A 13,850-nucleotide genomic window follows, 5' to 3' on the forward strand; every position below is an offset into this window, starting at 1 on the left:
ATATTCAATTTTTATATATTTCATTTTTTTGAATTAAAATGTATTTGTTGTATTCGGTGTACTTTATATTATATTTTTTTGTATCTATGATAATGTTTAATTTAATGTGAGATATGTGGTTAATTAATGTATTGGTAGTAGTTGCTTAGGATTATATATTTTTTTTTGTAAAAATTAAATAATGTTAAGGGTAATATAAGAAATAAAAAATTACACCATAAAAGAAGTTATTTCAAGTTTTGACTTTATATATAGTATAGATATAGATAACTTACTACTATTTTTCACCGCTTCGATATACAATCCTGGAAGTGAAAATTGAAATTATGTTTAGTTTATTTTCCTCTTTCATATTTGGTGTTAAATTTTCTCATTGAAAGTAGTATTATACAGGAAACATCACAATATATTTTGATACTTAAAACATTTCTTTCAAGTTTACTTAGCATGTTTCATTGTTTAGAAATTCCATTTCTTGAAATTTATATTAATTTCCAAAAACATTGTTTTAGAAAGAATAGAAAATTTTGCCATTTTAAAAACAAATCTCAAATTTATTTTCAAATACTACTATTTATATTTTTCCATAAAATAAGTATTAACTCTACTTTATTTAATTTGTTTTCTATTACTAATAACATGTTATTCTCCACCACTTCAATATAAAATTATAGAGGTGGAGATTCAAATTATCCTTTATGTTTTTTCCCTTATTCAGAAATTTTATTTCTGGGAATCAAAATTGTGGTCATTTTAAAGAAATATATAATTGCCATCCATTTTTCATATTGAAAATTATATTTTACTTAAGAAACTTCAAAAGTATATTTTGAGGGTCGAAAAGAATTTTTTCCAATTTTATTCAGCATGTTTGATAGTTTAAAAGTTCCATAGCTTCAAATTGATTTTAATTTCCAAAAAAATGTTTTAGAAAGAGTATAAATTATTCAATTTTAACAAACAAATCTCAAATTGATTTTCAAATACTACTATTTATATTTTATAATACATTAATTATTAACTCTACTTTACTCCTATTATTACTAATTCGCATGTTGAGAGTCACACTCTTGCCTCTCAAACCACATTCTTATTGTTTATTGTTACTAATAACATATTATTATTTTTCCTCACTTCTATATGAAATTATAGTAGTGGAGATTCTAATTATCTTTTATGATTATTTTCAGTTTTTATTCAATTTTTTTATTTTTGGGAATCAAAATTGTGTCATTTTAAATAAATATATAATTGCTGTCCATTTTCCTCATTTAAAATTTCATTTTATTTAGGATACTTCAAAAGTATATTTTGAGAGTCTAAAAGTATACTTTTCCAGTTTATTCAACATGCTTGTAATTTTCAAAATTCAATCTATTGATATTGAGGTTAAGATCTAAAAATTAGTTTGAGAAAGAATAAACAATTTAGTCATTTAAAATTGTTAAGGATAGAGCACAATGCGGAAGCACATGATTGAATCAATTGAGAACAAAAGAGAAGCAAGTAAAGGATAAAGAAAATAACACACAAGATTTAACGTGGAAAACCCCTCAGTGTGAGAGGAAAAAAACCACGGGCAATCAAGAACAAAATTCCACTATGTAAAAAAGAAGAGTACAAGAAATCCTCTTATAATGATGAGGACAAATGACAATATTTTTTCTCACAAATACTCTCTCAAATGGAACAAGAATTCTCACCAAGAATGCACTCACAATATATGTGTAAATGAAAGAGATGTTGTGTGTTGTGAAGATGATTTTGAAGCTCTCTATATGTGTCCTTTTATAGGCAAGCAAAGTCTTGGTATCTTGGATTCCAAGCATTGGATGCTTGGAAACAAAGCCATAAAAGTGACATAAAATGCCCTTAAAGAGAGCCATAAAATTGTCATAAAATTCTTTTAAGGCATAGTAATGAGAGGCATCTAACAATCTCCACCTTGGCTCGAATTTGATAAGTTGCTCATCGCCAAATAATGCCCCGAAGGGCACTCAAGTGCTGTAGAGACCAACCAAGTCCAAGCAAAGTTGGAACTTGGTATTCGGAAGTGGCTTGGTAAGTATATCTGCTGGATTCTCTGATGTGTGAATCTTTTCCACCATAATTTCACCAATAGCAACAATATCTCGGATAAAGTGACGTTTTATATCAATGTGTTTGGTCTTGTCATGATAACGATTATTCCTGGTCAAATGAATAGCACTTTGACTATCACAAAACACTGTAAGAACACCCTGTATTAGACCAAGTTCATTTACCAAACCTCGGAGCCAAATAGCCTCCTTCACACCCTCCGTTGCTGAAATATATTCTGCTTCAGTCGTAGACAATGCAGCAATGGACTGAAGAGTAGCTTTCCAGCTAATAGCACTATTACAGAGAGTAAAGATGTAACCAGAAAGAGACCTCCTTCTGTCAATATCACCACCATAATCCGAATCAACATAACCTACAACGTCATCAGTTGTAGCCTTGTTTCTGTCAAATACCAAGCCAATACCAGAAGTACCTTTTAGATACCGAAAAATCCATTTTACAGCACTCCAATGATCCTTTCCAGGATTATGCATATATCGACTTACCATGCTAACAGCATATGCTAAATCAGGTCTAGTGCACACCATAGCATACATAAGACTACCAACTGCACTAGCATAAGGAATATGTGACATACGCTCCATCTCTTCCTCTGTATGTGGGCAAAGATCTAAAGATAACTTGAAATGTGCAGCAAGTGGAGTAGAAACAGGTTTACAATTATTCATATTAAACCTTTCAAGCACTCTTTCAATATATTTCTCTTGGGATAAAAACAATTTACCAGCTTGACGATCCCTGTAAATCTCCATACCAAGAATTTTCTTGGCTGCACCTAATTCTTTCATCTCAAACTCATTATTGAGTTGAATTTTCAATTTCCGGATCAAAGACTTGTCACGTGAAGCAATTAGCATATCATCAACATACAGTAACAAGTATATGAATGATTCATTTGGAAATTTCTGGAAATAAATACAGTCATCAAATTGACTCCTGCAATAACCTTGCCCAATCATAAAAGAATCAAACCTCATGTACCATTGTCTGGGAGCTTGCTTAAGGCCATATAATGATTTCTTCAATCGACAGACAAGATGCTCCTTATCAGGAACAATAAATCCTTCAGGTTGTTCCATGTAAATTTCTTCTTCCAGCTCTCCATGTAGAAAAGCTGTCTTTACATCAAGTTGCTCCAACTCCAAATCAAATAAAGCAACAAAAGCAAGCAAAACACGTATAGAAGTATGACGAACAACAGGTGAGAATATCTCATTAAAGTCAATACCTTCCTTTTGATTAAAACCTTTAACAACTAGTCGTGCTTTGCATCTTGGATCTTCAACCCCGGGAATACCGTCTTTCTTCTTATAGATCCATTTACATCGTAATGGTCGTTTGCCTTCGGGAAGCTCTGTCAAAGCCCAAGTACCATTCTTATGAAGACTTTCAATCTCTTCATTCATAGCCACTAGCCACTGTGACGAATCAACACAAGAAACAGCTTCTGTATAGCTGGCAGGTTCAACATCATCATTTACCTCTTGTGCAACTGACAATGCATAAGCAATTAAATTATCACCATCAGTGTATCTAGCTGGCCTTTTAATTAGTCTTCTGGTTCTGTCTCGAGCAATACAATAATCATCTTCTTGCTGATGAATAGGAGAAGTTGTACTGTCATCACAATCAACATAATGATCATCAATGCTAGATTGATTTGTAGAGGAAGATGGAACATCAACATTAGGAACTGTAGGTTTCACTATCAACTCCACCTTCTCGCTAGTACCCTGTAGATTACCTGTACTAGTAGAAGAAGACACAATAGATTGTTTTCCAGAAGATAAAAATGCATCCTCATTAAAAGTCACATCTCTGCTAAGAATTAATTTCCGTGACTTTGCATCAGAATACCATAAGCGATATCCTTTAGACTCAGATGCATAACCAAGAAATATGCACTCAACAGCTCTTGGAGCTAATTTACCATCATTAACATGTGCATAAGCAGGACATCCAAAGATTCTTAAGTTAGAATAATCAACAGGATTACCTGACCAAATTTCTTCTGGGATTTTGAAATCAAGTGCTGAATGTGGAGAACGATTAACCAGGTAACAAGCAGTAGATGCTGCTTCAGCCCAAAATTCACGCCGATGCCATAACCCAGCATTTGAGAGCATACAACGAACTCTCTCAAGTAGAGTCCTGTTCATCCGTTCTGCAACACCATTTTGTTGAGGATTTCTTGGAATAGTTTTGTGTCTAGCAATACCATTTTTTGTGCAGAACTCATTAAAATCACCATTGCAGAACTCTAATCCATTGTCTGTTCTAAGCTTCTTCACTTTCTTCCCTGTCTGGGTTTCAACAAGAGTTTTCCACTTCTTGAAAGTGGAGAAAGTCTCATTTTTATGCTGCAGAAAATAAACCCAAACTTTGCGAGAAAAATCATCAATGATGGTCATCATATAGCGACATCCTCCATGAGAAGGAAATTTAGAAGGCCCCCAAAGGTCAGAATGAATATAATCAAGAATACCTTTGGTACGGTGAGTTGCAGTGGAGAAACTAACCTTTTTCTGTTTCCCAAAAACACAATGTTTACAAAAATCCAATTTACCAATGCCATGTTTACCAAGATGACCTTGTTTGCTTAGAAGGTGCATACCTTTTTCACTCATATGGCCCAGGCGCATGTGCCATAATTTGGTAATGTCATTATCATGCATTGAAGAAGATACAGCTGTTGAACCTGTCACAACAGAACCTTGCAAGACATATAAACTACCAATCCGGTTAGCTTTCAATAATACCATAGCACCTTTCAATACCTTTAGAACTCCACCTTCAGCTGAATACCTACACCCGAGAGACTCTAGGGTGCCAAGAGAAATTAAGTTCCGCTTCAAATCTGGAATATAGCGGACATTAGCCAAGGTTCTGACAACACCGTCATGAGCCTTGATCTGAATAGTACCTATTCCTGCAACTTTGCATTGGGTATCATTGCCCATCAAAACAACACCACTGTCAACATGTTCAAAAGTGGTGAATAAGTCCTTATAAGGACACATATGAAAAGTACATCCAGAATCAAGAATCCATTCTGTTTTACTCCTATTATTATAAGAGACAACAGATAAAAGAATATCACCGTCAGAATTGGCTTCAATATTAGCAGCTTCAGAGGATTGTTGAAATTTTCCCTTATCTTGTTTTTCTTGTTTTTTCTTTAAGATAAAACAATCAGGAATGTCATGCCCCGGTTTCTTGCAATAGCGACAAGTTTTGTTGGATTTGCGACCTCTGGATTTGGATCTGAACTTTTTATAATTGGTACTCCCTTTCTCTTGAGTTCTACCTCGAACACTTAAGCCCTCACCCTTGTCCACAGAATTAACTTCAAGATCAAATTTTTCTTTGGACAATAAATTAGATTTAACATCTTCAAAGGATAAGGTATCATTATTTCCATACAACATGATTTCTTTGAAGTGCTTATAGGTAGAAGGTAAAGAGACAACCAACAAAACAGCTTTGTCTTCATCTTCAATATTAATATCAATATTTTGCATATCCATAATAATAGAATTAAACTCATCAAGATGAGTTTGAATAGGAGTACCTTCAACCATACGAATGGTGTATAACCGTTCTTTGAGACGAAGCTTGTTTGCGAGGCTCTTGGTCATGTATAAAGTTTCTAACTTCAGCCACAAAGCCGCAGCGGTTTCTTCATTGGCAACCTCACGAAGAACCTCCTTCGACAAACAAAGTTGAATTGTTGAAAGCGCCTTTTCATCCAACTCGTCCCATTGATCATCGGTCATGGAAACTGGTTTCTTTGACTTCCCATCTAAAGCTTTCTTTAATCCGCTCTGGATAAGAACGGCCCTCATTTGGACTCGCCAAATAGAAAAGCTAATTTTGCCATCAAACTTCTCAATGTCAAATTTTGCAGACATTTTGAAATTCTCAATTTAGTAAGAGCTCTGATTCCACTTGTTAAGGTTAGAGCACAATGCGGAAGCACAGGATTGAATCAATTGAGAACAAAAGAGAAGCAAGTAAAGGATAAAGAAAATAACACACAAGATTTAATGTGGAAAAAATCCTCAGTGTGAGAGGAAAAAAACCACGGGCGATCAAGAGCAAAATTCCACTATGTAAAAAAGAAGAGTACAAGAAATCCTCTTATAATGATGAGGACAAATGACAATATTTTTTCTCACAAATACTCTCTCAAATGGAACAAGAATTCTCACCAAGAATGCACTCACAATATATGTGTAAATGAAAGAGATGTTGTGTGTTGTGAAGATGATTTTGAAGCTCTCTATATGTGTCCTTTTATAGGCAAGCAAAGTCTTGGTATCTTGGATTCCAAACATTGGATGCTTCGAAACAAAGCCATAAAAGTGACATAAAATGCCCTTAAAGAGAGCCATAAAATAGTCATAAAATTCTTTTAAGGCATAGTAATGAGAGACATCTAACAAAAATAAAATAAATTTGAATTTTTAAAAACTACTATTTATATAATACCATCCAATAATTATTAATTCCATTCTACTTTAACCTACTTTGTGTAACATTACTAATAATGCGTTATTATTCTTCACCACATCTGAATAAAATTATAGGGGTGAAGATTCAAAATATTTTTGGTTTATTTTTCTCTTTCATTTGAAAATTTAATTTCAAGAAATGAAAATAGTAAGAATTTTAAACAAAAAATATAACCGGTGTCACTTTTTCTCATTTAAAATAGTATTATATTAAGGTAGTGTCAAAAATATATTTTGAGACTCCAAAAGAATTGTTGTTTAGATTACTAAAGTTGTTCGATATTTTCAAAACTGTATTGGTTGAAATTAACCTAAGTTCAAAAATATAAACCAAAAAATAACATTCTTCCTAAAAAAACAAGTAACTTATAATAATGTAGCATTAATAATTATTTTACAGTATTATATAAATAACATTCTTTAAAAATCAAATTGAGATATTTTTAGAAACCAATTTTTTTATTCTATCATAAACTATTTATTGTCACTTAAAGGTCAATTTTAACTAATGATAATATGAAAATGTTTTGGTATAAAAAAATAAAAAATGGTTTTGGAGAGAATAAAAAATTAACGAAAAGTTTTGGTGTATTTCGGTAATAAAAATTAAACGAAAAGTTTTGGTGTATTTCGGTAATAAAAATTAAACTTAAGCTCCAAATTTCCACTTGTCAATTTCTCAAGATATGGTATATGTTTTTGGTTTGGGAAATTGCTACTGTAATTTTATGGGTTGAAAATGACCTTAACTCCAATAATTGGTTTAGGAAAGAATAAAAAATACAGTTTTTTAAAAAAATCTCAATTTTATTTTCAAATACTACTTTATATAATAGTGTCAAATGATTATTAAATATACTACCATAATTTACTTTGTTTACTATTATTAACAAAATATTATTATTTTCCACCATTTCTATATAAAATTATAGTGGTGGAAATTAAATAATATTTAATTTCTTTTTCTTTTTCATTTAAAAATTGAATTTTTGTGAATCAAAGTAGTAACTTTTAGTAAAAAATATAATTAGTGACAATCTTACTTATGGAAAATGATATTACACTTAGAATGTGTCAATATATACTTTGAGATAGAAAACAATTATTGAGGCATTCTTTATTAGTCTTATAAGTTTATACATTTTTTTCCTTAACAATTTAACTCTTAGTAACTTGCTCAGTTGCTCTATGCTATTGTTATTAAACTCGGATTAGTCAATGACTCGGTCAGGGTATTGAGCAAATGAGTCATTGGTTCAATCAGTGAATCAATGGTTGGACCGCTTAACCCGGTTTACATTAAAAATTCTAAAAAATTCATAATAGTACATAACAATATTCAATAATTGGATACTCAAAATTTAAAAACAATAGCTTACCTAATTAAACAACTAACAAAGAAGATTTTACTACTATAAAATAACATAAATTAGTTGAAACATCATCAAACAACATATAAACTATACTTTTACTACAACAAAAGCGTGCAATAAATTTAAAATTTAATTAAACAATGAAGATTTTGCTATAACATAAGCTAACAAATGACAAACATAACTAGTGAAAATTACTTGATTTTTCACCTAACAATAACATCGATTTGGTTGTTTTTTTTAAATATTTTTTGATTGACTTAGTCGGTCCAACCCGTCTTCCCATCTGAGTCCCTACTTTTAGCTTAAACTAACTAAATCAACCCAATTTTGATGCAAAACTGGTTAGATGAGAGGTTCGGATCAGTTAGATGTCCGATTCACAGTTGAACCGGCCAGACCGACTGGTTCGAGCCGAGTTTTATAACATTGATGCTATTATTATGTATATTTTCAAGAAAAAAATTAATTCAATGTTAACCGATCGAGCTCTTCAAATATGTGAAGATTACTATAGAAGTAATATACTTAATTACAAACTATGTAGAAGTAATATACATTAATGATAATAAGTGTAAGTTCTACAATGGGAAAGCTACTCATAGGAAAATTTCTAATCTTTCTTCCTATCTTGGCTTTAATGTTGGATCTCTTTCTTTCAACTACTTGGGTGTTCATGTGTTTAAAGGAAAGAACAAAAAGGCTCATCTTCTACCAATTGCTGACAGAATAACTCAAAAATTGACAACTTGGAAAGGGTAATGCCTTTCAATCATGGGTAGAGTGGAGTTGGTGAAATCAGTCATTCAAAGCATACTGGTTTATTCTTTCCACATTTATACTTGGTCTGCTCAGTTGATTAAATCTCTAGACAAAAATATTAGAAACTTCATTTGGGCAGGGGACACTGAGGTTAGAAAGCTTGTCATTGTGAATTGACAAAAGGTTTGTTCTTCTCCTCAAGAGGGTGGGTTAGGGGTCAAGTCTATAACTAGTATGATCAAGGCCTCTCTCCTCAAGCTTTCTCGGAACATGTTGTCATCAAATAAAGATTGGGCTATATTTTTCAGGGAAAGGTTTGGTAGTGAATACATAGTTTCAAGTAGATACTATAAGTCATCAATTTGGTCTGGAGCAAATTGGCCAGTTGTTCATCTCAATTCTATATGGCTAGTTGGGGATGGTAAAAATATAAAGTTCTGGACATATAATTGGCTAGGCTCTCCTCTGGTGGATTACTTGAACATTCTTTTAGATCTTCACTCTGATCTTCAGGCTTTTGTGGCCGACTTCATTCATCAGGGTAAGTGGACCATTCCTAGGCAATTGGTTGAGCTTTTCCCATACATTTTTTTACTAAAATTGCAAAGACTTTAATTCCAGACTATAATGATAGGATAGTTTGGCAAGGCACCATTGATGGAATTCTATCTCTTAAAGCAGCTTACTCCTATATTAGGCCCCCTGCTATCTCTTTGAGTTGGTTTAAATCTATATGGTCAGTTGTTATCCCTCCCTCAAAATCTTTCATAGCTTGGAGATGGAAGCACAACAAAATCTCTACTGATGACAATCTTCAGAGAAGGGGTTGTATTATGGTTTCTATGTGCAACTTTGTAAGGCTGATTATGAACACTCTGACCACCTGTTCCTCAATTTAGCTTTGCAAAACACTTATGGAACTGGATTAATTCAACTTTTTCAATCTAGATTGATACTTCCTCTTGATCTGCTCTATGGAGGATCTGCAACAGGACTTGGAGTCCTCAGCTTAAAGAGGTCCTAATCATTTGCATAATTCATACAATCAGTTCCATTTGGTTTTGCAGAAATAAAGCAAGGTTTGAGGGTAGGCTAATCCCAGTTTCAAAAGCCTTGGCCAAGCTGAAGATGGACATTTCTTTTGCAGCTAAGTATTTAAAGTCTTATGCAAATAATTGTTCAGAGAATTTTTGCATTCTAAGGAGTCTTTGCATCCCTATGAAGTTCATAAGGAGTTCTAATATCCAAGAGGTCATTTGGAAACCACCTCATATGAGTTGGTTAAATGTTAATACTAATGGAGCAGCCCATGGTAGCCCAGGCTTGGCTAGAGGGGGGGGGGGGTTCAGAGACCATTTTGGCAGATTTGTGGGTTGTTTTGCTGCCTTTTATGAAATTCAGAATGCTATTTTTGATGAGCTTCATTATGCTATTTTGGCAGTTGAAATTGCTTATTCCAAGGGTTGAAATTCTATTTGGATTGAGAGTGATTCAGCCTTGGTTGTGGGAATTTTCAAAAGGGTAGCAAGGCCTCCTTGGAACCTGTCAAGCAGATGGTTACTTTGCAAAAAGCTTTTTTCCTCTATGTCTTGGACAATTTCTCACATCTTTAGGGGAGGCAACTCATGTGCATATTTCTTAGCTAATCATGGGATTCAATCTAGGACACATACTTGGTGGGATTCAATTCCTAGCCTAATCTTTCTTGATTATAATAGAAATTGGTTGGGACTCCATAACTATTGATTCACTAACATGTAATGGTTCTCTTTGTCTTTTTATTAATCAATATATTTGGGGTGCTTTAACATCATAGCTTTAAAAAAATGTAGCATTAACCATTTTGTTTAGTTTTTTAGAGGAAAAAATTTACCAACAAAAATAATACATTCATACTACTATATGTGGTACGCACTAAGATGTTCTCATTTGATGATAATACTATTCTTTTTTGAAACATAACAATCATTCATCAATAATTTTTTATATACGCATAGTTTTTATTCTCATATACTCAAACTCAAGACTTAGTTGGTCTTAATTGCTTATCTTAAATAAATAAAAAATGTATACACTGTTGATATATGGGTTAAATATACTGCCATTATATCATTAATAATTTATATTTATTCATTATCGACTCTTTAAAAAATTAATATAAATAAGTGGGAGAGATGTAATAATTATGTATAAATTTTTACATTTAAAATACATAATATTAAACTATATTTTAAATACTTATTATATATATATATTCTTTCTGACTGTATACGCGTGGCTATTTCTTTCAACCGGCTAAATATATTTAATAAAATATATCGTATGTTCTATAGGACAGTTAGTCACCACTATGTCTAATGAAGAGGGGAGGGAAACACATATGTTTTTAAATAAGTTGTGTCATATGTATCATCAACCTATAATTAATTAAGAAAATATAGTTAATTTAAAAATTGAATTATTAACTATTTTTTAATAAATAATAACTGATGTCACATACAATAATATAATTTATGGGACAACAAATATATATTTAATCAAGAGTTGGTAGGATAGAAACATTTGTGCAATTCTTAGAGGGATTAGGGTCAACTGTATTAATTTAACTTAGCCATTAGTTTATTGCACATTATGAACTACAATATTATACATGTTTATAACGGAAACAAGTAAACTAATTCAGATGCTATCTGTCCATCTATATATAAATCGAACTTGTAGCTAAGTTACTCACAAAATAACAGCTTAGGTGAAAGCCACATACAATCATAACACAATGTCTGCTTCTCATTTCCAATATTTCCTTTTTCTTGTTTTGGTAACCTTGGCAACATTAATTGTGATCCCTACTACGCATGCCAAGTTGAGTCCTAACTACTATAACAAAGTTTGCCCTCAGGCATTACCAATCATAAGGTCTGTTGTTGAGAAAGCAATTATTCGTGAGAACCGTATTGGAGCATCTTTGCTGCGTCTCCACTTCCATGACTGCTTTGTTAATGTGAGTTAATACATATACATATGTTGTGTCCTCAGTGCTAGTCACATACAATTATCATGTGTCTAGTTTCCAAGTTTAATGAACATCAACCCAAAGTCACAAACTATATATATCTATTTTTGGATTGTTATTTTAAATATATGTTGCATGCCCTAAAATTTGCATGTGAAAACTATATATATACAGGGTTGTGATGCATCAGTTCTTCTAGATGACACCCCTTCATTTGTGGGAGAGAAGACTGCATTCCCAAATAATAACTCACTGAGAGGGTTTGATGTGGTTGATGAGATTAAAGCAGCTGTTGACAAAGCTTGCAAACGCCCTGTGGTATCATGTGCTGATATCTTAGCTGTTGCAGCTCGTGATTCTGTAGCCATAGTGAGTCTCATTCTAACCTTTCAATCTCTTTGCTTTTGTTGTATGTCATCTGATAAGCTAAGCAAATATATTAAACCTGTGAGAAAGTATTGCATGCTTCGAAACTCTAATATTTAATTCATTATGTTTCCGTACCAAAAAAACTAACAAATTGTGTTTCTGTTTTAATAGTTGGGAGGACAGCAATACTGGTACCAAGTGTTATTAGGCAGAAGAGATGCAAGAAATGCATCATGGGATGCTGCAAATAACAATCTTCCTCCTCCATTTTTCAACTTCACACAGCTTCTAGGTCTTTTCCAAGCTCATGGGCTGAACCTTAAAGACCTTGTAGTCCTCTCTGGAGCCCACACCATTGGTGCTTCCCAATGCGGTGTTTTCAGAGATAGGATCTACAATGACACCAACATTGACCCAACATTTGCAGCCAATTTGCGTAGCATATGCCCTCAAACTGGAGGTGATGACACCAATTTAGCACCATTGGATTCAACTCCTAATAGATTTGACACTGTATTCTATACTTCTTTGTTGTATAAAAAGGGTCTTCTTCATTCTGATCAAGAACTCTTCAAGGGTAATGGCAGTGCCAGTGACAAATTGGTGCAACTATACAGCAGAAACTCTAATGCTTTTGCTGCAGATTTTGGACCTTCCGTGATCAAGATGGGTAACATCAAGCCTCTTACTGGAAATAAAGGAGAGATCAGATGTCATTGCAGGAAAGTCAACAACTTCTAAAACTGCATTTTTATGAAGAAGGGTGAAGATTGGGAAATGAGAAACTTTACAATTCAAACTCATGTCAATTTTTATATTCTCTATATTTTTTATTAAAAATGTTCGTTTTTGTTGTTAATGATAAGAAGTGTGGGTTCATATAATGAACCATGATTTGTCAAGGAGTCTGTTAAATGTTGCTGAGGTGAAATTATATTCTTTCTATATAAATGTTGCTGAGATGAAATTATATTCTTTCTATATAAATGTTGCTGAGGTGAAATTATATTCTTTCTATATGAATGTTCTATTAATGCTTGTGCCAAGGGTATTGAAAAATTAGGATTTAAAGTTTAATTTGATGGATGACACAATTTTCTTATTAAATATTGTGATTCATAATTTTTATTGTATCGTAGTAATAAGGAAAGTACCAAACTTTGGGAACTACTTGGGGAAGAGTTAGGAACAGGAAAAAGGAGAAGCGAGAACGACTTAAATAGAGGAATCGATTGTATTTATTGCTTTGTTCCCCATAGCAACTAGGGATCAAAAAGCACCAAATTTGATGACTTATTAAGGGAAAGACTAAGTAAGAACATGCTATTAAATATGTTTCAATGTTCCTCATTCATATAGACTTAAGTACATGAAGAGAGTCTAATAAAAAAACTAGTTTATTAGCTAGGAGAGCATTATGACTTAAGTATCAAGTTTGTTATTCTACTCAAGGTGTGACTCCTAAAATTGCGGCTCCCTTTAAAGGTCGACGTCCACCGCGGCTTTTACTCTATCGACATTGATCAATGGTAGTTATTTCTCTTTTTGGCGACTTCACTCACCTATCAGTATTCGACAATGTACTTCTTAATCCAATTTATAGTTAATCCTTTTTGTGACACAACTCTTAAAAAAAACTAATTATTAGGTCTTAAACATATAAAGAGTTCAATCAAAGATCACATTAACAACTATTCTAAGAGATAGTTAGCGTAG

At 32.7% G+C, this 13,850-nt stretch overlaps 1 protein-coding gene across 1 annotated transcript; it reads left to right on the plus strand.

Moving 5' to 3' along the window:
• Positions 11,503-13,091, plus strand: LOC109339321 (cationic peroxidase 1-like). Its single transcript, XM_019576736.1, has 3 exons — positions 11,503-11,753; positions 11,940-12,134; positions 12,306-13,091. Exons 1-3 carry the CDS (start codon positions 11,529-11,531, stop codon positions 12,873-12,875), a joined length of 990 nt encoding a protein of 329 aa, XP_019432281.1. The 5' UTR covers positions 11,503-11,528; the 3' UTR covers positions 12,876-13,091.

Source organism: Lupinus angustifolius, chromosome LG02 (assembly GCF_001865875.1).
Source record: "Lupinus angustifolius cultivar Tanjil chromosome LG02, LupAngTanjil_v1.0, whole genome shotgun sequence".
Lineage (NCBI taxonomy): Eukaryota > Viridiplantae > Streptophyta > Magnoliopsida > Fabales > Fabaceae > Lupinus > Lupinus angustifolius.